The 24304-nt window shown below is 42.4% G+C and overlaps 1 protein-coding gene across 1 annotated transcript in view; it reads right to left on the bottom strand.

Annotated features, from left to right (window-relative positions):
- Positions 1-24304, bottom strand: part of ABCC4 (ATP binding cassette subfamily C member 4 (PEL blood group)) — a 152749-nt gene that overhangs the window by 28821 nt on the left and 99624 nt on the right. The window contains exons 11-17 of the mRNA XM_085890317.1: positions 22657-22808; positions 21510-21656; positions 20581-20660; positions 7303-7453; positions 6519-6638; positions 1351-1461; positions 959-1059 (exon numbers count right to left, since the gene is read on the bottom strand). Of these exons, the coding sequence (XP_085746443.1) occupies positions 959-1059; positions 1351-1461; positions 6519-6638; positions 7303-7453; positions 20581-20660; positions 21510-21656; positions 22657-22808 (862 nt within the window). The remainder of the gene's footprint in view (positions 1-958; positions 1060-1350; positions 1462-6518; positions 6639-7302; positions 7454-20580; positions 20661-21509; positions 21657-22656; positions 22809-24304) is intronic.

Below are 24304 nucleotides of genomic sequence, written 5' to 3' on the forward strand. Positions count from 1 at the left end.
CCCCCCAAAAAAAAATTGTTAGAGAAAAAAAAATTTTTTGCAACTTTTTTTTTTCAACAAAATTTCGATATTTTTTTTTTTTTGCATTTCTACATGTTTTAAGTGATTTCCAACCCCCCAAAAAGATTGTTACCCTCCCCCCCCAAAAAAGATTTTTTTTTTGCATTTCTACATGTTTTAAGTGATTTCCAACCCCCAAAAAGATTGTTACCCCCCCAAAAAAGATTTTTTTTTTGCATTTCTGCATGTTTTAAGTGATTTCCACCCCCCAAAAAGATTGTTACCCTCCCCCCAAAAAGATTTTTTTTTGCATTTCTGCATGTTTTAAGTGATTTCCACCTCCCCAAAAAAATTTGTTAGAGAAAAAATTTTTTTTTTGCATTTCTACATATTTTACGTGATTTCCAACCTCCCCCCAAAAGAAATTGTTAGAGAAAAAAATTTTTTGCAACTTTTTTTTCAACAAAATTTCGATATTTTTATTTTTGCATCTGTACATGTTTTTAGTGATTTCCAACCCCCCCCCCCCCCCCAAAAAAAAAGTTGGAGAAAAGAACTACAACTCTGTCAGCACTGTTGACATCATATTTAATGAATAAGATATAAAGTTCACTTGAGTGACCCAGCAGTATTGGCGGCGGCGGTTTTGCACTCTCCCAAGTGCTCCCCCTCTAGTTTGTTCTGCAACACTGATGCTTGGAACAATGGAGAAGGAAACCAAGCCAACCTATTCACAAAATATAATTATCGGCCTCCTGCCATGGCTATCATAGGATGTGCTCAAATAAGACATGATTTGACAAAAGGCATCTGTCTATATCTCACCCTTCCCACTTTCAAGCAGCATTGCTATTTTTGACTTCATGAATGCAACCTTTTACTTGGATCATTGCATTATAACAGTTAAAATGAAAATCATGAAAAAAATCCTTTAGTGACGTGGACGTCATCATCGTACCAGGTTCTCCACTTCGGCGCTCTGTCTGACTCCCCACTGGAACATGCCCGTGAGGCTTGTGGCATAAGACACAGCAAGACCAACACTGCCTGCATCGAGTACTGCAGTGAGAGGGAGAGAAAGCAGTCCATGGTGGAGCGGGGGGAGATTCCAATAAATATAATGAGGATGAAATAACTATACTTCTCATGTTATATCAGTTTGCTGAACAATTTGAAGAACAGCACAAGTGAAAAAAACTGCAAAGTCAATGTTGATTTTTATTATCATAGTGTTTTTTTTTTAATAATTGCTGGAAAAATTTCAACTGTTGAAAAAAATCCATCCAAAATTATTGTGAAGCAAATGATTTGAAGGTGGGGAAAGGCAACATGCTCAGGATAAGGGCTCACTGTTAGCAAGGAAGATGGAGCAGAACGAAACTGCAGTGACAAATATGGCACAAAGTACATCTAAGCGCACAGCAAGCCAGCGTGATGTGGTCAGGAACAAGAACCAGGATGCTGAAGGAATAAGGAGTGGGATAAAGGAGAGAGTTGGCACAAGGCAACACAGAAAAATCTGCTAAATGACATTTTAAATCGTCATGACACATTTCTCCTGGATAAGCTGACTGGGTAAGATTACTTGGGTGAAACATTAGCCTCCAATCAAAAAGCTGGGTATTTGACTGTCCTAATTCTTTAATGAAAACATACTCAGGAGAGAAAAATCGGCATTTTCCATTGTGCTACGTCCTTCCTTGGTAAATCTGAACTTCTCGGCCAACAAGGTCTTTGTCCATAGCTTAATGAACTACTACTCTCCACTATAGACGGGTGCTCCTGCTTCACACCAGTCTCATCTGGATCGTGTGGAATACAAGGCTCTCAACATTATTGGCATCTCCTATGATAAATAAGACCAAAGGTCTGTTGCTCTCACATTGCAGACAGCTGGTCGGTGAACTCTCCTAAGTTATGGCTCCCTCTGTTCTCTCAACCCTCTGACCCAACCCAGTTCCTGCAGGAGATTATTTTTTACCCAGCACATGCAAAGCAAAAAGCAGAGTTAAGCAATTGGTTCACTTTTGTCTGTCCGTCTGTCTGTCTCCGTCTACAAACGTCAGTTTATGATCGAGGAGCAACTTCATTTTAATTGAATGTTATATTGTTACGGATTTGGAAGCCTTTTGCACACAGACAGTCAGCGGTCCCCGTAGCTCAGTTATCTCGATAAGTATGTGTTTATAGTTAGGGACCCGTCCCTATGTTTAATGGGTGATTAAGTGTATGTGCGCTGCGAGTTATTTCGTAGTTAGTTTTTTTATATCCAACAACAACAACACCACCACCACCTGCTTCGTTCCGCCACCCAACCAAACCTTCGCGCACCGACTCCATTGCCCACGTGTTTTTGGCTGAATGCGTGGGCGGAGCCTCCATTGCCTCAGATCAAGGCTCCGCTGCGAAGAAGGGCATGGAGCGTTTCCTCCAGCCAATGGGAAGTCAGAATGCTAGAAACTACTACAGAGCTTCTTCGGGGGGCGGGCCACCGAGACGCCCCGACACCCCCCCACTCCCCACGACACGCCCCCGTTCAATGAGGAGGCGAGTTACCTCAGGACGGACCCCTCCCACCTCACGTGAGGAATGAATAATAGTGGGGCGATCCGGCTGGCAAAAAGAAAAAGCCTCATCGCCTTGTTTGCCCTCGTTTTGCCTGCTGGAATCGTCTCGCTTTGCCTGCTGACGTTCTCGTCTTGCCCACAAGTGCTCGTCTCGTCTGGTCTGTCCTCATGCTGGCTGGTGTCCGTTGCATCATTCCCGGGCCCTGGTGCTTGGTGCGGCAATGAAGGTGTGGGTTCGAGTCCCCCCCCCTCCCCGAACCAGCTCGTCTCGACCAGACCGCACGAGGCGGAAAGGTGCCCGACCGAACTCTTACTCTCAGCTCGCCTTCCCTCCCGAGCTGAAGGGTCAAATAAAGGCCAACCGGCCCCATTTATTTTTGGTGTGTGTGTGTGTGTGTGTGTGTGTGTGTGTGTGTGTGTGTGTGTGTGTGTGTGTGTGTGTGTGTGTGTGTGTGTGTGTGTGTGTGTCTGTAGCACCCGTCCTGTAAGTAGAGACTGTTAAGTGCCTGTGCTCATTGTAAATTGCATTTCTTTGATTCGGATAACTCTGCTCTGTCTCCCTTCCCGATTATTGTAAAATAAATCCCTGTTAAATGTACCAGCTTGTTGCCTGTCGTTTCTACCATTGACCCAGCATGGTGCGGACTTGAGAAATAGTGAGGCCGTTTGGGCCGTAAGTTGTTCTCTGGTAACTCTGGTAACTCCCGCTCGGTTAGGCCAGACCCGAGTCGGTACATGCGACTCGGTTCAGCCAGAGTCGGCCGAGGGTGTGGCTTCCCCGGTAGCTAGACGGCGTGAGTACTTGGGTATATTGGAATTAGACAAGTGGACCCTACCTCATGCCGTCGAAATATTGGTGACCACGGTCCATTAAGTGACCCGTCGACTCTGGGGTGACGACCTTTTAATTCCGGTTGTTCGGTGGGAGACGGCCCTATTGCTCCGTCAAGCGGTTGTTCCTCACCACCGAACCCCGGCACCACAACAATATTTTGAACAGAATTGGAACATGAATTAGAAAACGAACCTGTATATAAATATATATTTAAAAGCATGGTCTGGGCCCGTGGAAGAGCGAGGACACAGAACAGATTAGGCCACAACATAAAGGGAACAGGAGTAGAAAGGGGAAACACCAACCGCAGGGCGTAAGGAAAAGGTAGATGGAGACGGACAAACAAGTGAGCGGGTAACGATGGGTGTTCGGGAAGAACGTAAGGGGTGGACAAGATGGATACAAAACCAAAATTTTGGGAGGGGTGGGGGTAGTTTACCAGGTGTTAAAATGATCATGGCATTGGATGTGGGATGACTTGAGATGGTGGTGAACAGCTGTCTTAAAGACCGGGAGGGAAGCATGAGATCGAAGAGAGTGTGGAGAAGATGGTTCCACAGGCAGGAAGAGAGCCGATGCGCTTCCCTCTCCATGTATGCGGGAATAAATTATTCAACTCTTTTTTGTTTTTTCTTCCAAGGTTTGAGGAGTGGGTTCATTGGAAAATGTGTTTTCTTCCACAGTGAATAGAAGCTCAGTTGTGAGAATGAAGGACTTTGCACTTCGGAGGATGCCCAGTCGGCGACTGGCTTTGGATGCCAAATTCGAAAGGTGACTTGTTCAAGAGAGATCATGGCTGAGAGTGAGACCCAGGAGTTTGAGTGACTGAACCTCTTTGAGACGGTTGGTGAGAAAATAGATGGAAGGGTTTGCGGAATGGTCCTTTCAGAGAGAGCGAGTGGGTGTGTGGGATCCCTTCGGATTGAAAGATATGTTCCAAGTGTTTGAAGAATTTGTGATCTTGTCATTGTCTGAAGAGAGTAAAGAGGTTGCTGCCTGTCTCTGTAAGAAGGATGAGGGATGTCACAGCAGAGAGTGCAGTTATCAGTGAAGAGAAAGAGGATTTTCCAGACAGTCAGTGAGATAATTGATTCATCCATCTATTGGGGACCATACTCTATACAGAGCATTGGTGCTGTTGAAGCAGTCTCCTTGGCTATTGGGCACAATCCTGGATGGGTCGCAACTCCGACGCAGGATATTCGAATGACTGAATCATCCCAGCAATCTGGCACTCATTTTGCCAGCCTCAGAAGGATGACAGGCTGAGACAACCCCACCTGGTATTAATTCAATGGCCAAGTGGGATTTGATCTCGGCCTGAGGATCCCAAGCTTGCCACCCAAACCATTAAGCCAACACCAGCCATCGGTAATTGATAAAGATTAGGATGGGGCTGAGAACACTGAGAACACTGAGACTTGACAGTTTAGCAGTACTTCACTTGACTGTGACAGTTTAACTGTACTTTGGCTCTGAATTTGTCTCGATCACACATGCGCAAAGAGGAGTGAGATAATTTTTTCACTCTGTCTGCCTGTCTGGCAGTGAAACAAAATAGAAACTCATTCCAAACAGAAAACTTAGTTTTAAGGATATCATAAAGGACACAAACAACGAGCACGAAAAACAAATGTAACATTTTAGACAGGGTAATGTAAAAGACGCTGCATCAACGGTGGTAAACTTCCAAAATATTTTTTTCTCCAACCTATAAAACCTTGATTTTATTTCAAATGAATTATGTAAATGAACAATGTAGAACACAAATCACATTTTTCACACTTTCAACCTCCTTCCACTTATCAGTAATTGGACAAAATATTACTGCATTTTACATCACCTCGACCAATCAAATATGCTGCTCGCAGACCCCGCAATGTCCTTTTTTCTCTCTCAAGACTACACGAAGTAAGATATTCTATGAACTCTAGTTATTACAATAATCCACTTCTGGTTAAAGTCCAAGAATCCAGGTTTAACGCCGTTCTTCATTCTCCTATTTCTTTCTTCTGTTTCTTGAACTGCCATTTATTACCCATTCTTCCTTCCAGAGCTTTATGCTGGAGGTGCGCGACCTCCATCCAAACCATCCTCCATCCACGACCCCCTTCCTCCATCCAAACCACCACTCAATTCCTACCTGTACTCTTCTCATTCAGCAATCATACCTACCCCTCTTACAGGTTTCTTTCCCTCCTGTCACTCCTTTTTTGCTGTTCATTTTTTCCCTTGCTTGTGCATCTTCCCATGGCCCCACTGCTAGTACACCATCATTTGCCCTCTGTCAGTTCACTCTTCCTTGGGACTTGATTTTTTTTTTATACAAAAATAGCACAAGTCCTTCAACAGAGAGGTTGGAGGCCTCTCCATTTTATAACATCTCCCCCTCAGGTCTTGCTTCGAGTCACACACATTCTTCTACCAACACATTTGTGAAACTCCAAAACTCCATGCTTATTGCTCATGTCCACTCCTTTGTCTCTCTCTTAAAGGACCACCTTCCTCATTCCCTCCAGGGCTTCAAAAGTTGGTCGAGCACCACCATTTTAGGTCAACCTCCATCCCTATGTGTGATCTTCTGTATCCTCATTAACCCTTCCCCCTACCTCTCTCTCTCTCTCTCTCTCTCTCTCTCTCTCTCTCTCTCTCTCTCTCTCTCTCTCTCTCTCTCTCTCTCTCTCTCTCTCTCTCTCTCTCTCTTTCATTCATTCTCTTGTTACATCGGTGCATTGGCCCACTGCAATTGTGTTACCGTCTACCCTCTGTCACCTCACTCTTCAATTAACCTCGGCTTTGTATCAAAAAAATGCCCACCTGTCTGACCTTAAAATAGTAATAGCTCTATTTGTGAATTGCAAAGGAATAAACTATGTTAAAAAGCATCAAATGAGCATTGTGACATGTATTACTAAATTCAGGCCCACGATAAAGGAAGGGGAGGAAAGATATGCTTAAAACATAATTAATAACGAACATCTCACGATGCATCCACAGCCCTATATTCTCTGTATATGCACCATGGACTCTGTTGAAATCTCAGTATTACACTGACACACACGAGCCGAGTTGGCAAGTGGTAAAACAAAAGTTTCACGAGGGTATCTGAGACAAACCAGTGTGTAGATCCTGCATGCAGTCAAAGGCAATTTGGAAACGCTGCTGGCCTTTGTACACACGAATGGTTTCCAGTCCAATGAGGCTTGAAGAGAGGTGTGAAAAAACTGGACTCCGAGCTGGGGAACAAGAATGACAGAATAAGCTGTGAGTTAATCGTTTTGTTAAGCTAAAGCTAGTCTTAGAAACATGAGACCACAACAAGAATAATCAAATTTGGAAGAATTGAGTCAATGCTTCAGTGCCTCTTTTACCCTGTTCATGTCATGAGTGTTGGAGATTTGACAAGTACCAAGCGTACAGATATTACTATGGTGCTGCATTTGAGGCTAAACTGCCATACCTGTGATATATCATTACAAATGCTTGATGTCATCTTGATTACCAAAGCTTATCCTCCCAGTTCAGTGGCAGGATGAAGACTTTGTTGTAAAACATACTAATTTTAAGCCTTTTTTTCAAAAACGAAAATTTTAAGCCAATGAAAAATAGGAGGGGGAAATTGACATTGAGAAAACACAGAGACAATAAAGGCAATACAAAGGAGGGTGGAGAAGTTGGGGGGGGGGAGAAGGATGAAGGGGGAAGAAAAAGGGGAAAATATAGGAGAGTAAAGGAAGAGGAGAGAAGAAATTTTATTTGACTTTTGGTAAGGAAAAAGAAGGTGAGGGTGAGAAGAGGAGCAAGGGAAGAAGTTATCAAAAGTTCTTCCATTTTATCTTTGTAATCTGCAGATGACCCCTTTTCATTGTGGAGAAACAAGCAGGTTGTTGGTACGCATACTTGTCGACTCAAGGCGCTTGATGTCACGTGAAGTTGCTAAGTAGTAGCGGCGAAGAAATATGAAGATGCCGCAAAGGGGTAGCACAAGAATAAGCAGCCATGGGATGACACTCACAGCAACAATGATCGCACCCACGATCATGAGAAATAGCTGGTAAAATAGGTAAGAAGTTCCATTAATTCAATGTATTATGAGGGAGTACGGTGAAGTACAGGGAAGGGCAGTGAAATCAGGAAGTTCAATGAAAGAATACTATTAAATATTTTCTCAAGAAGTTACTGTCTGTCCTAATAAAGATCATAAGCAGAAGAATAATGAAGGATCCTCCAATACATTGTTCACCAATAAACAATTCTACACACATACCAATTGAAGACAAGACAAACTTCTTTGTGTGTTGTGCACGCTGCACCGTGTGGTGTGCATTCTCGTCGAAAGGTATTGTCGGCCCCGTTTTTCTTGATCCGACAGTTAACCCTAACTTTTACCTTGAACTTCTACAGGATATGTTTATGCCTCATCTGGAGAACTTTGGAGTGGATCTGCAGACAACATTTTTCCAGCATGACAGGGCTGGGCCACATACTACCAATGTGGTGTTGGATTACTTGAACTAGCAGAGTACCCGCCCTATGGGCAATCTTGTTCCGAGCATGCAACATATTCTTCTGATGTATACCTTTATTTGAGCGGTGTATAGGTAACTGACAGCTCTGTATAGGCAAAAAAAAGAAACCTGGGTTACATGCATGAAGCAAAAACATGCCTACTGCTTATAATTAATCATCTCACTGTACTGGAAAATGTGGGGACAGGAATACTGGACTGTAAATGGTGAAGACCCCCCACCTGGAGGCGGCGCTACATGATACACATTTACATTGAGAATTTGCTTCCCTTCCCTCCCTCTCCTCTCTCCCCGCCCCCTACCCCACCCCCACCCAAAAGACGACCAGCAAAGATAAAAAACACCCCAATACATTAATTGGGGTCATGCTGACCCTATGTAGCAAGTCTGAATGTAATCAGCCCAGAACTGTAGGAGAAGTAGTGCGACAAACAAACAAACACAGGTCTGTGATTTATAGTAAGGATACTCGTTTTGGAGAGCGGGTCATTTCAAATCGGTATCCTTTGGATATGGTTGGAGCTGGCTTACCTACTCACCCGATCTCAAACCCATGCGACTACTTTCTATGGGGATATCTGAAAGATCGATACTATGGAAACAACTACCACACTATTGCCAAACTGAAAAATTCAATTCCTGATGCTGTGCAGAACATAACTGTCGAAACGTTGTCGGCGGTTGTACAAAATTTCGCAGTTCATCTTCAGATGGCTGTACAAGAGGAAGGTACACACACTGAAAATGTGTTTACTTGAGAAAAAAAACAAAAAACTGAATTTGGACTGTATTCCAGTATACTTTTCAACAATGTAAGTACAATTTTTCAGAAAGTATAATTTTTTTTTGTTTAAATGTAGCATCCTTTTTGGAAGACCCTCCCGCAACCTCCCACTTCCCACCCCTTCTCCTCACTTCTTTCCACATTTCTGCACCCTGCCAACAATACCTCCTCCCCTGTCCCTAACTGTTTGGACCTCAAACATTGGAGGCTTCCACTACAACCTAGATCTCTCATTGCAGGCCGCTTCTGATAAACCGGACATCATCTGTTAAACAGAATACTTCCTCCCACAGGATGTCCATCCCGGACTCCTCAGATTTGATAGGACTGAACCCACCTTGGCGGCAGAGTTGCACTTTACATCAATAACTCAATTTCTCACTGTCCATGTTTTAATCTTACATCTCCAAACCCCCAGGAGTACCTTTAGCTGTGACTGTGTGTGTGACCCTTCATTCCAATTGTGTGTGTGTGAGTGTGTGTTGTACCATCCACCAAACTCTTACCGCTCTTCAGACCTTGGCAAAATCACAGGCAGGTCAAATTCTTGGAATATGTCTTTCAATCCAGACAAATCCCACTCTCTCATTCTCTCTCTGAACTACCTGGTGTTGGCTTAATGGTTAGGGTGGCGGCTTGGGATCCTAGGGTCCTGAGTTCAAGCCCCGTTGGGCCGCTGAATTAAATACACCAGGAGGTTGACTCAGCCTGTCATCCTTCCGAGGTCGGCAAAATGAGTACCAGTGCACTGGTAAGGGGGACACTGCATCAGCGGCATAGCCATGTCCCAACCAATGATGCAACCAGCAGCTCGATAGAGGGAGAGATATATATATATATATATTTATATATTCATTCTCTCTCTCTCTCTCTCTCTCTCTCTCTCTCTCTCTCTCTCTCTCTCTCTCTCTCTCTCTCTCTCTCTCTCTCTCTCTCTCTCTCTCTATCTCTCTCTCTCTCTCTCTCTCTCTCTCTCTCTCTCTCTCTCTCTCTCTCTCTCTCTCTCTCTCTCTCTCTCTCCAAAAAGGAACATCTGGCAAACCCTTCCATCTGTTTTCTTAACAATCCTGTCATTCAAACTTCTGGGTCTCACTATCAGCCATGATCTTTCTTGGATAAACCACATTTCAAAGTTGGCCTCCAAATTCAGACGCCGACTGGGCATCCTCCATCGTACAATGTCCTTCCTTGCACACCAAAACTCCTATCCATCTGCATGGCCTTCATCCACAGCTTTATGGAGTACTGCTCTCCCCTCTGGACTGGCTCCCCTGCCTCACACTTTACTCAGCTTGACACTGTGGAAACCAAGGCCTTCAAGATTACCCACCAATCATTTTCTTAAAGGTCAGAAAAATTGGAACACAGTCTGACATAAACAAACAAAAAAAAGCCAAATTCGGTTGCAGAGGCAGAAGTTAGATGGATACGATGGGGAGGAATAGGAGTAGCAGGTGCCAAATGAGGAAATCCACCAGAAGAGGTGAGGGGGCAACAGAGACAGCATGGGGTTGGTATGGGGAGACATGACTTGAAAGGAAGTGGATGGACTATCCCTGCAGCATTTGCCTAATATTCCCCAATAAAGGCATTGCCGATACACAGGTGACATTGTCAAAAAAATTACCGTCTCACGTACAAAATATGTCAATGGTCACAAAATCATATTTACGTCCGCTACCGAAGGTGGATGGAGATTATGTTTTTACCCCTGTCCGTTAGTTTGTCTGTCTTAAGGGGTCCGTTAACAGGTCTGCAGTGAGCAAGATGTCTCAAAAACTTATGGACAGATTCGGAGGAAATTAGGTGGACAAGTTAGGTGTGTGACGAGGACAAATTGATTAAATGTTGATGAAGATCTGGATTGGAGAATTTTAAAGTTATTTTTCGCCATTGAGAGATCCTACTACATTAAACTAGAAAGGCACTTGGTAGAGCGCATACCACCACCAAGCTGAACAGTTTACGTTTTGTATCCACTGATAGGCCGGATCTGGATCCAGACCTAAACCAGAATCGAATTGGCTTGTTCTTGTCACCGAACCAACTCATCCATCAAGTCTTGTCATAACCCGTCCACAACTTTGAAATATCATGCTATATATCGTTTTTCGCCCTATCTCTCAATTGGGAAAAGGATCATTGAAATATATATTTTTTAATTCTCCTATCTGGAATCGGATCTTCACCAAAAATGAATCAATTCTTCCTCATCACACACCCAACCTGTCCACCAAATTTCAGCTACCAGATGTCCTGCTCACAGACAGACAGGGGTGAAAACATAACCTCCGTCCATCTTCGGTGGCGTAGATGGACGGAGGTAATAAGGCAATTATGTTTGTATGTACATCTGAAAATCATAGAAAAAAATCAGGGCTGGCCCGATCTCCACCAAATTTTGCATGTGTTGGGAGTACCCAGGGTTAGGTCATGGGCACAAAAAAAAATCCCCTCCCCCCTTCGCAGGGGGGTGGAGATGACTTGCCAATGATTCCGAAGGGAGCGGTTGTTTCTAATGTGGCCAAAAACGATATATGGCATGATATTTCAAAAAGTTGTGGACGGGTTATGACAAAACTTGGTAGATGATTTGGGTAGGTGACAAGAACAAGCTAATTCGATTTTAACTTAGGTACGGATGCAGATCCGTCTTATCAATCGGATACTAAACAAACTGTTCAGCCTGGCAGAGGTATGCGCTGTACTGAGTGCCGTTCTAATTATTTCTGGCTTTCCCTTTAGTCCAGCAATCTGCAAACGAAGGTTACCCAGCCAAAAATAATATTCCTTTCCTGTAGTAATTATCTGCAGACTACTGTAGTACATGAGAGTACAAGTCTCATATACTATAGTTTTTACATCCATCAACTGTAGCATTTTTGCCTGGGTATGAAGTTTTTTTTGGGGGGGGGGGTTGAGGGGGGAGATTTGAATGTTTAATGAAAATTAAACAGAAGTAAATAGTCACAAATTTTCTTTCAAATGGCACATCTTGAAGGTTGAAGGTATGGAAACAAAATACAGGTGAAAATTTTCACCATAACCCAAGCCAAAATGACACCTGGCAGGATGAGATGCAAGTTCTCACTTGGCCCTCCTACTTCAACCATCTCACCTGCCTGCTAGGACAGCTGAGCTGCCTCCAGGCATGCGTGACGAACTGTGTGCTATTCCATGACACTTCTGGTGCCGGCCATGATTATGGGAGTGGAAGAAACATAAATCTAAACATGTTTGGAAGAAGACAGCAGTCTACTATTATCTCCTGTCAAATTTCGGTCTGTTTACAACTGCTTCTGAAGCCCTTCACCATTTTTGAGTGACCAAAAGAAATCCTGAGAATCAAATTGCATTTTTATTTGAAGGATCGCACGTCTATGGAACCAGTTAAACCTTAAACGACTTTCACAGGTTGAAGGGCCTTCCAGTGGCAGATAAGAACATACGCATCTTTCGAGGACAAGTTGAAAACTAACTGCGTGCAATGGTTTTGCGCAGTTATAAAATAGGTTCTTGGATAATACAATATGTTACACCTGAAGGAAGACCAGCAGATTTAGTTACCTGTTCTCAGCATCCATCGCTCTGCAACCCATTTTCTCACCAAACAACAACAATGTATCCAATCATGCAAATTCAATGTCACCTCGGTGATAAACAATCCAAACTTACAAAACAAGAGGCACAGTGATGGACCATTCAAATTTATTGCTGGGCCTAAAAATCAATCTGCCATGTGAAAACGTTGTCCTTCGACTTGAATGATATTCATGGTCTTCACAGACTATCTAATACGAGTTTCCTTCCAAATAACTTAAACGCAGGAGGAGGCCATTCGGCCCATCAAGTCTGTACAATGGTTGCTAACCAATGGTTGTTTGCCTGTACTCTATTGTGTGTTTTAATGCTGAGTGTCAAGCAAGGAATCAGCATGTATCATCTATACTCTGGTATGACTCGACCGAGGTCAGGTTCCAAATGCTGACCTTCCAGACAGACTGAGAGAGATGCTCTAACCATTACACTACCGAGTCTGATTAAAAGAACTTCCCCTACCGGGAATCATATTCAGGTCGCCCGGATGAAAACCAGGGATCATAACCACTAGAGCATATGTGGCATCATTCATCTCTGTCTAAAGTTTAAATTTGGTCAGTTGTATATGCAAGTGATGCAGCTTTAAAAGATGCATGGTAGATTTGAGCAATCTATCTTATATATTATTTCCGAGTTTGTGGTTTCGTGTCACGCTATCTTCGACTTTGTTCTACACTCGAGTAACGTGATTTTCGGCTTACATTATCTCAAAGACCATATGAGGTGCATGGTACAAAAAAAAGTAAATAAAATAGTTCTGAAACAGTGAAATCGTATTCCACTTACTGCATTAAAGTAAAATTACTACTGATACTCTGCATCAGTTCCTTTCTCAAACACACCCACCCCAACATGTCGCGCAGAGCGCGGGTTATGCTAGTGAATATAATACGTGGGCATGCCTATAAGCTTCAAAGCATGCGATTCCACCTGCTCAGGCAAGTAGGATAGCCGAGAGGCGTGCGTACTCACCCATGATCTGTATAGCCTGAGATTGAATCTCAGCCGAGCAAAATCATCCTGGTGTTTCGCATGCAGGGCTATGTGTACACCACCCATCAGATGGACGTTAAACCGGAGGACTAGTGGATATTGAAGAACCCACTCTCTCTTTCACGAAGAGGCAGCGAGTTATCGTTGACATTCAAAACAAATTTCAAATTTCTGTACCTTCAGTCGAGTATCCTACATTGGATTGGCGACCCGTCCAGGATCAGTTCTAACTAAGAAACGTTTCTTGACGAGTAATGACATGCTGAAGTGCACTGTAAAAAGTAAGGGCCTCTAATTCTTATTATTTATTACACCTGCTCAAGTTATTGGATTACTGAGAGAAATATCCAAGAAGAAAGTGAAAAAGAAGAATGGGAAGAAGGAAGAGAAGGAAAGCAAGTGATGCTGTTGTGATTGGGCTATTAAAGTGAATAAAATATTACAGTTAAATTGCAGGAATGAGCACTCAATATGAAGAACAATCGGAAAAAAAAAACGGAGAACAAACGTTCCAAAAGCGCAATCAACATGTTGATATCAATGCAACCCTATTCACTCCGTTTCCAAATGGAGGTTGGAATACCCCAAGTGTTGTTTCTTGGGCCCAGTCTCGTTTCTAATATGCACAAAACATCTCCAATGCTTCGGAAAACCGCATCTTCGTTTTTGCAGATGAATCCACATTGATGGCAAACAACAGCTGCAACACTATGTGATATTCTGGAACTGATTTGATTGATCATAGTCTTACCATAACCCACCTATCCATTTCCAGGGTCAGCCACTGGAAAGGATTCAGTCTCTTGAATGTTGAAGCCACACCATTAGCCATGACCTCTCCCGAGCTGAGTATCGAGCAAAAAGCCGTCTTCAAAAGCCAGCCGAATTTCCTCAGCATCGTCCTTCATTCCAGTTAATTCCTTGAAAATAAGAACTACTCTCAACCATTGTTTGCATCTCAAAAGAGTACCACTCTCTCCTATAGGCTGGTGGTCTAGCATCACATCTGTCTCTCCTGAATTCTGTAGAATCTGAAATTGGCATCTCCTGCAATGAAAATGAAGCACAAGGTATCTTGCTCTCACATCACAGACAGGTTCCATCCATCCATTGGGACCATATTCTGTACAGAGCGTTGGTGCTGCCTAAGCAGTCTCCTTGGCTATTGGGCACAATTCTGGATGGGTCACCACTCTGACGCAGGATACCAGCAAGCTGGCACTCATTTTGCCAATCTCGGAAGGATGACAGGCAGAGTCAACCCCACCTGGTATTATTTCAACCGTGAGTGGGATTTGAACTCAAGATCCTAGGATCCCAAGCCTGTCACCCTAACCATTTAGCAAACACCAAGCATATACAGACAGGTTGGTAGCCTATTTTAAAAATTGCTTCTCCTCATATCTAGCTCCCTCTGCCCTCTCTGTCATTTGACCCTCTGCTGCTCCTACAAACTGCTTGTGTTCATCCACTAACCCCCTCCTGGTTAAACTCCCCAAATCCAGTCTCATCTCATACCTCTAGTATTTGGTTCTGCTTTTCTCCAATTTTTGGAATCACCTTCCAGAGGCAGTTTCAATGAAGTTTTTCCTACAAGGCTTCAAAAGCAGGTGGCACACCACATTCTGACATCATCTCCCATACATACCCAAGATCATTTCATCCCCATTACTCTGCCTAACCGAACCACCTTTCTTGCAGGTTAGTGTACTTCCTCCCTTTCTCTCTCCTCACTTTTTCTGTTTGTTCATTCCCTTACCTTCTTGTCTGATTGTGGCGATACTGCACCACTGTTAGTATGTTGCATTTTACCCTCAGTCACCTGGCTCTTCCACTAGATGAGACATTGCATTAAAAAAGTGGTCATTACTCAAAACTGCTAAAGCAAGAGAGTTATTTTTCCATCATGTTAATTTGGAAAAAGCACAATCAAAAATAGTTTTTCCTCCTCTGAACCCAAAGCTCTGCCTACTAAACAGTTGCACTGCAGATGCAGTTTCATGTCTTTAGGAAGGCACAATATGATTTCAAAAACTGTTGGGAATTGTAGTTTGTGTCAAAATTATCCATTTTGTGATGGTAAAGCTCACAACTCCAGTTTTCCAGTAGATGAGTGTCATCATCATAATACATTTTGGTCATCATGAAGAAGTCATTTAAGGTAGCACTAGTTTTCAGCAGAAAAGACATGTGTTATTTATTTATTTATTTTTATTTTTTAACATGCGAGTCGTACAGAGTGCTCCTCAAAAAGTACGAGCCATTGGCATGTTCTCGCAAATAGTTTGCAGAAGCTACTCATAGCTCCAACAATAAAGCTTCTCAAAATTCTGGGTGTATAATAGATCTCTTGCAAGGGCCTGTAAAATAAATTCATTCCTGAAAAGTCCTCATATGTAGAGCACATGGATGCCTTTGCCATGAGCCTTTGCCTTGCCACGGATATGCAAAGCTTGGTTCACCCTTTGACTAGATTTGACACAAAGTTCTGCGCGAACTCGTGGAGACAAAACTTTTGAAGAATGTCGGGAATAACATGGGTGGGGAGATTTGGAAATGGTATTTCAGAAATCAGAAAATAGATGTTTCTCATTGACATAAGCTGGTGATGTCACCACCTGTTGGGTCTGCCATTTTGTAGGTCACCTAGATCAGGGTTAGAGGTTTTCAATTTTTTTTTTTACTATATACCAGTACTTTGAGTGCAGAAAATTCTGCCTCACACAAGTAGGTTGTGGCGAATGGTAAAAAGCATTTCAGAGCCTTCTCAGCCAGGGCAGGTTAGCCATTTCTCGCATAGATCCAGAACTCTTGACAGTGGAAAGGCAGAGAACTTGATTGACAAATGTATTGAAACGTGACAATGCTGACCCGAATATGGAAATAATCATCCTTCAGAAAGATTTACAAATGAAGTTTCGATCATCTCAAAAAGTTGTTTTGGACACTCGTCAAGAGACTAAAGTACCCCCTTTTGAAAGAAGCGTATCTTGCTTGAGTGCTTTTGGGCATCGACTTCATGAATCGTAGGCCAGCGGTACACCCCAGAAAAAGGCCTTATTTAAGGAGTTTACTCAACCGGCTACACACAAAGCTACAGCAGGTCTCACTTGAAAAAGGGATATCTCAGGAACACATATGGGTTGTGGTCTATGTTATCAACTGCAGCAGTTGTGAAGAGACGACCTCTCAGATGAGGAGGGCAGACCGCTTTCTCAGTCTCATAGTGTTGACAAATCTTGTTTCCTAGATCAGTGGAGATGTTCTGCACTCTATCATACGAGATAGACAGTCCTAAGTTGAACAGAGTGTCTACAAGATCTACACTACAAGTCTACAAGAAATGTGTCCATACCAGCCACAATTTAGTCAATTAATGTTAGAAGTTGCCAACAAGAAACAAAGGTCGGTGGGGGAATGGGAGAAATGCATCATTTGTTGAAAATCTTCAAAGGAAACGGCCAGCAAGGCCGGGAACACTGGGTTGCAAGCTTTGAAGTCATATTCACAAATACGACGGGAAGAAATTGGCCAATGTTTGGAGTCGCATCAATAAGGAACTGACATTTCTGGAGTTTACCACCGCAGTTGTATTCAGACGTATACTAGTAAGAGGAACTTCTACAACTCGGAAAATCATCCGTCAATGTTTTGGGTGAATATGCAAATACCATACAGTCCAGGGGTGGGACCATCCAGAAAGAAAATATCAGACATGAACAAGCACGTCCATCAAGTCTGAAATGTGATGAACAGCATGTACAACAGCTGATTCATCAAGTGGAAGACAACATGACACATCCGTTCAGGACCACTGATCATCCAGATGAACAGCCTGTTGACACATCAAGTGGAGTCATCACATCGAAGGACATTCAGAAGTCTGTCATCTATCCAAAAAAAGGGGGAAAAAAACAAAAAATAGGTGGAAGAGTACATCAAAGAATCACTTTGTATTAAAGGGCAGAGAAGCATGCACCAGCTCATCCCAAAATCCAAAATCCAAACGTTCTCAATTGCCAAAAAGATAAACAAAATCCTAATCTTGGGTCAGAAAGCAATGGTCGTGATCAAGCCGGAGATGGTTTTCCACCATGCTTTGCTATTTACCCAAGTCCGCTCTGAGCTAAGCATGAAGCATGTGTTTAGTTATCCCATTACGTCTGTTCCGACATCTATCTTCCATGAAGACAGAGTTCCAAGAAAAAACTCCAAAGCTGAACTAGGGTATACTCTCAAGGGCCGAGTCAAAGAAGAGAACGAACATGCTGTCTGCAATAAACGACAATGCAATGTGTATATCAGGGATGCCATGGCAGACCAACATATACTTGGAGGAAATTGTGGCACGTTTGGTAACCTGGCACAGTATTACTTAAATCAGTTGCTCCATTGCATCAAAACACATGACAATGTCATCGATGTCTTTGATCCATATGATGATGACAATTCCGTGAAGACGGAGGAAAGGACAAGACGCCTTGCTGCTGCTGGTGGAGTTCAAAGTTACCAGGTCATTGCTGGACACCCAGTACCACAATGGACGAATTTTATGGTTCTATCGTCAAACAAATTTACTCCGACACACTTCATCTGTAGTCACGTCATACAAAATGCACCTGAATCCAAAGTGCTTTCAGATAACCAAGAGATGTGGCTCTACCCGGCTTGAGGCTTATTGTATGGTACACTCACAATGTGTATTTCATCTGAAGGTATGGAGCAAGACAATCAGCTTGTATCAATGCAGGAGGAGGCAGATTCCAAGATGTTTCTCCATGTGTAGCAAGCTGATGATCAGTTTTGAAGTCAGAATATACATGGATCTATTACAATAAAATCCACAGATAGTGATGCTCTTGTCTTAGCAATCCATTACTTTCCACAGCTTCAGCACACTGATGAACTATAGATAGAGAAAAGAACATCAGCTGTATGCAAGCTCATCCCAGTACATCGGATATGCAAAAGCTTGCCTTCAGAAATGTACACATGGCTTCCTGCGTTTCATGCACTGACTGCTTGTGACAGTGTATCCGCTTTCTTTGGCTATCGGAAAAAGAAAGCATGCAAAGTTATGAAGACGTTTCATCTTAACAACAATGGTCCACACCTCGAAACACTGGCAACTGGTGATCTTCATGAGGCTGTTACCGCTTCAAGACAATTAGTCAGTACCATTATGATCCACAAGGAAATTACTCTGAGGCTCACACCAGCTTGAATGATCTTTGAAAAAAACTAGCAGTGATGAAAGATGTGCCAGCGCACAAGTTACTAACTTTTGAACCAGCTTTTCCCCAACATGTGAAGAGATCTGTGCACCAAAGCCGAGTGTGGATGGATGCCTTCATTTCAAGTGTAGAAATTCCTGCACCAGAGGGCCATGGATGGTACAGAGAAGCAAATGTACTGCATCCAAACTTCTTCGAGGGACCCACAGCAACTGAGATGTTAGATGACCTTGTACGTTTGTGTCAAGGGAGTGAGCCATGTACAAATAAATAGTTGCAGTTGCTCACAGCACATTTTGCTTTGCACTAACGAGTGTCTGTGTGTCGCCAGTGATAGACAATGTGGCAATGAACTTTGTTATGAAGAAGAAAATGAAAGTGACAGTGACCATGATGATTGAACAGATGCAGGACGTTCAAAGTCACATCGCTCTATCTGGCAACCGAACAACTAGTCATCACAATGTTAATATTGGTTACAATGCTTATGAACGATAATGTCTATTATTGCATTTTAACTGCATTGTTCGATTCTACAGTTTGCTAAATGTTTGGGTTGAGATAAATGGAATATAAATGTTGTCTGGCTTGATGCATTTTCTTTTTCTTTCTCAGAGTTACTTTCTCATAATGGAATGTGTATCAGGGTATGATGGAGGGGTAACATGGTTAACTGCAGTTGGGATATAGTACAATTTCGTATCATTATTTAACTGCATATATGTCCCATTACCGTGATTATCATAAAGTTTGGTACTAAGAGTACATATGTCAATATTGGCTGTTGGAATTTGATGATTGTTGATGATCTTCGGAGGCAGCGGTCCAGAAATTGAGGAGAATTAACCCATTTTTTTAGATGTAGAAGCACTAAGATGTACATGCAATATATCGATTTACGTGCCAAACAGCATAATTGTCCTCTCCATTCTGTACATTTTGATACCAAATTTGTATGAATGGGGTGATTTGCATCAAAGTTATGTCAAATGACGTGATTTTTGAAAACAGTCAAAGAAATTTGGATGGGGGTATCATTCAAATGTAAATATTTCATAGACCACACAAGAAATATTGAGTACAACAAGGCTAAATGTGCTCATATTCTTCTTGCATATGGCAGCTAGGCTGCCAGGTAGCTATCTATCATTTTGTTAGGGCACGGCTGTGCCGCTGATGTTGTGCCCCCATATCTGTGCACTGGTACTCATTTTGTTAGGGCGCGGCTGTGCCGCTGATGTTGTGCCCCCATGCCTGTGCACTGGTACTCATTTTGCCGACCTCGGAAGGATGACAGGCTGAGTCAACCCCACGTGGTGTTAATCCAGTGGCCAACGGGGCTCAGACTCAGGACCTTAAGATCCCAAGCCAGCCACCCGAACTAAGCCAACACCAGGCTTAATGTGCTCATGAGATATCCCTTTTTCAAATGGCACTTGTTGCAACTTTGTGTGGAGCTGGTTGATCAAGTCGAAAAAAATACGGTCGATACCGCTGGCCTATCATCATGCAGAGTTTAAAAACGATCCGTTGAGCTGCATTGGAGAAGGGAAAAAAAACCGAAAAAAATGTTAATGGACTCACTGACTGCATGACTGATGGAAGGAAGGCATGAAGGACGGACTAACTGAAGGACATCGTTGTGGCTCTTACAGCTCACCTCAACTTTGTCAAAGACGAGCTAAAAATGAAACAAGCATTGCTTTGACATGAAAACACATTAAAAGCAATTGTCAAGAGTTCTGTGTTTATGGTCTTGAACAAACAATGCTTGCAATGTCATGCAACCCAAAGATCAATGACAAATGGCAAGTTAGCTCATGAGGGACAATTTATGGTGTGGCCATGCCATCTGATGGAATTTGTAATGTCAGTTTTACCAATTTTCATCCAGATTTGTTTTTTTTTAATGCTTGGCGAAAAGTAATTCCACTTTCTGCATGACAAATATGCTATTGTCTATCTGTTGGTACAAAATGTACACTTGCATGATTCCACACACTTTCCCATACAATGGTGCATTCAGAAGCTCCCTCACCTGCATAAAGTCAACCATCGTGAAAGGCAAGAGATCATCCATCTGTCCAATGTCTTTGGAAAACCGGTTCAGAACCCGTCCTGGAATGCAAGCCAATATATTATAAAGATTTACTCCAAAAACAAGAACACAGAATACAAAAATTTAATATGAAACTTAAGGTGAGCTTCCAGAATGCATGTCTGTTGTTTCTCATGGACCACACACAAAATATTGAGCGGCCCCACCCCCCATCAGACTGATTGACAGTCGTAGTTCACCAACCCCTCTGATCCCTTCTTATTACTTTACAAACTGGAACGTAGTTTTGCATACTTTTCATGGAATCCTTTAACGTGATTACAATTTTGATCAGTTTGCACCTTCTCCCGATAAAATGCAGTAGATTGGTGTTTAAACCTTCATAGCTTCAGCCAATTTTGAGTTAGGCTGTCTGAAAAGAAGAAGAAGAATAATGACAAACAGGCATCTTGTTTAACGATGATGTCCCAAAGTTTAATGAGTGTTTTTGGATGGGGAATTCCCTGTAGATGACTGGAAGGTAATTTATAGGAATACAAGTTATATCCTGGTGGATATTTTTGAGGATTTATGTTGTATTGAGCCAATGGAGTGCCCGGACCATCCCTACATAATAAGTCTACTGACTTCTTGATACTATAGCAGGAGTTCCCGACGTTGCCTGGTACTGTTCTAATCCTGTTGACATTTTGAGAAATCAAATTTTGTTTTTTAAAACTTTTTGTGGTGGCCTAAAACTCGCCGGCACTCACTGGTGAACTTCTGAAAATTCGACAAATATCCGTTTGGCCATTTCTGAGAAAAATTGCAACACAGTATATATATACATATATATATATATATATATATATATATATATATATATATATATATATGTATATATCTTACAGCTATTACCGACAACATACCAATAGGGTTAGCATCAAAGAATGTGATTGGAGCATGAAGTACAGCGTCAAACATGCGTCTGTGAAGTTCCTTGGATGATGAAACCATCATAAAAAATGAGATGAAGCAACGAAGCATTCCACAAATTACAACACCACCTGTAAGACCTGCAAAGAATAAAGAAAGAATGGTAATAAGGTGGTTACAAGGACGACTCAACAGTGGTTGAATGTCCTGAACAACAAACACGAGGAAACGGCCATCTCTGGATATCTCTCGAGCCTTAGATCCTGTCTGGCATCCAGCCTTGATTTCTAAGTCATCTTAATTTGGTATTCAGGACCACCTCTCAAGTGGATCTAATTTCCTCTGTGAGCCGAAAGAGCGAGTGGCCTTTAATGTCTTTTTCTCATGATCTTTCTGGCCTTCATGGTGGGGTTACAACAAGGCAGGGTCTTAGAATCTTCGTTATTCTTGATCTATGTCAATGATTGACTTATAAATCAACTTTCTAATTGTCTTGAAAACTAGCTTCACAAAGTGGGAAGCCTGGTGTTGGCTTTGTGGTTAGGGCGGTGGCTTGGGATCCTAGGGTCCTGAGTTTGAGTCCTGTGTGCCACTGAATTAACACCAGGGGGTTGACTGAGCCTGTCATCTTTCCGACGTCAGCAAAATGAGCACCAGTATACTGGTAATAGGAGCACTGCATCAGCGGCATAGCCGCACCCCAAACCAATGATGCAACCAGCAGCCAAAAAAAGGCTGCACACGATGGGAACCAAATGGAAACTCAGCATTTTAAATGTCAGTGTTGAGCGTGTGTTTCTGCCTTCAAGCATCGTTGAGAAGAAGAAAATTCGTTCTAAAATGCAGAACTTACAGGGCAACCTATAAATTATTTGATACCACATAATGCCAGGCCCCATGAAGTAAAGTGAGCTGAATGCCTCAAATACATAACCCAACATGTAGTCGTGAGAGAGACAAAGAGAGCTACGGAGATTTCCACAGGGAATTATTACCACTGACAACCATCTACAATGGAGTAGTGTTCAACGGATTGGCGAACATTATATGAGCACCAGTCTTGGATAGAAATGTCACACTATGTTCTCTGCAGGTGTTCAACCTATGAAAAGCCAAGGGCTTGGAAATTCAAGAGCTCACCAGTGTAAACAGCAATGTAGAAGTTTGTCGAATACAGTGGCTGCTCATTGGGAAAATGTGGTGTGTTGGGAAACGTGGAGGAAGGGGAGATCGGTTGTTGAGAAGTTGTTGGACAAGTGTCATTTCTTGCTGTTGAGCCTACAGTATCAGCCCTGAAAAGTGGTCAGATAAAGATTGGGAAGAAGAATAAAGGTTTGAGGGAAGACGTCATATCAAACACTTTTAAAATACTGTGTGCTACATTCTTGCTCGATGCTCAACATTTTGACGATAGAGTATGGACAACCCCCGTAGATTGTTATCCCATCATGGGTTGGGTTGGGGGGGGGAGGGATTGGTGGAGTTTTATCTTCAAAAAAAAAAAGAAGAATGAAGTAGACATGCAGAACGATGGATTAAATCAACAGGACAGTGATTGAGGGATGCTAACCCCATTCGGAAGCAAGGAGAAACCGACATTTCAAACGCTAACCCCTTCGTTGGAGCAAAAGAGGGAGAAGGGATGGGGCGAGGGTTCATATCGGGTGGTAATGATTCAGAATGGGGTCAGGGGACATCAGGACATGGAGTCTGTGGGGGTGAGAGAGACCAATTTTGTCAGGGTGGTTTAGGGTTCAGAGATTAAAATTCAAGGGGCCTAGGAGAAAAAAGAAAATAAAAGCAAAATAAAAAAAACCAAGAAGTGGCACAATATTAAAGCAATTTTGTGAAGTGATACAAAAAAAATAAAAGAATGTAAAAATAATAACAATAATATAATCAGTATATAAAAGGAGAAGCCTACTTTTATCACACTTTATTCTAAAGGGTTCCTGCTGTCATAGAAAAATAAAAATGGTGACGTTGAAAAAGGTAATAATCGATGGAATTGGTTGAAAGCTAATATAATTAATCGATTCAGTTGGAACAAAAAATTGTTCCCATTCACCTCTTTCCAAATCATTTTGTTCACCTCGATCCAAGTTTGAAGAAAAAGCGCTAATGGTCTTTTCATGCAGCAGTTCGAACAGAAACATTTTTTATTCTATCAAAGTAGGAACTCTTAAGAAGGACAAAAGGAGCATCCAAAATTATGTATTGTAATATTTCTCAAAGCAATAGAAAAACTTATGAAAGTATACTGCGGCACATAACAACAAAATAATCTTTTTCATCACCTTAACATTTGCATCCAAAATTATCACAGAATCCAGCAAAAGTTAATATTAGCATTCCAATCATCATATTATTGTCATAGAATCCCAAATAATATTCGTATCATAAGATGATTGTTATCACTATGTGAAGCGCCCGTCGATGACGGGCAGTAGAAACACTTAAATACTCTTCTTCTCAAACAGCTCACATAATATAAGATAATAGCAGAGCTTACCTGTCGCTTTGCTGATTAACCAATTAGTCGTCCTGTTTGCCAAATATTGCTATATTGGTCACTTTGCAGATTCAAACCAGCCTCTGACGCCACAGCAACGTAGCCGACGTTACTCCCCTCACAAAGCTGTATCTATACCCTGAGTTTGGAGCTTCCACCTCCTCTACCACCCCCTCACCCTGGCCGCACATCCTTTGCTGCCAGAAATGTTTCCCTCACATGATGGCCCTGGCTCCCTCTGATTATTTTTCCTACTTTGACAGGCCCCTCCACTTT

The sequence above is a fragment of the Eptatretus burgeri genome, chromosome 7 (genome assembly GCF_056783735.1).
Source record: "Eptatretus burgeri isolate ZD-2024b chromosome 7, Ebu_testis_v1, whole genome shotgun sequence".
Taxonomy (NCBI): domain Eukaryota; kingdom Metazoa; phylum Chordata; class Myxini; order Myxiniformes; family Myxinidae; genus Eptatretus; species Eptatretus burgeri.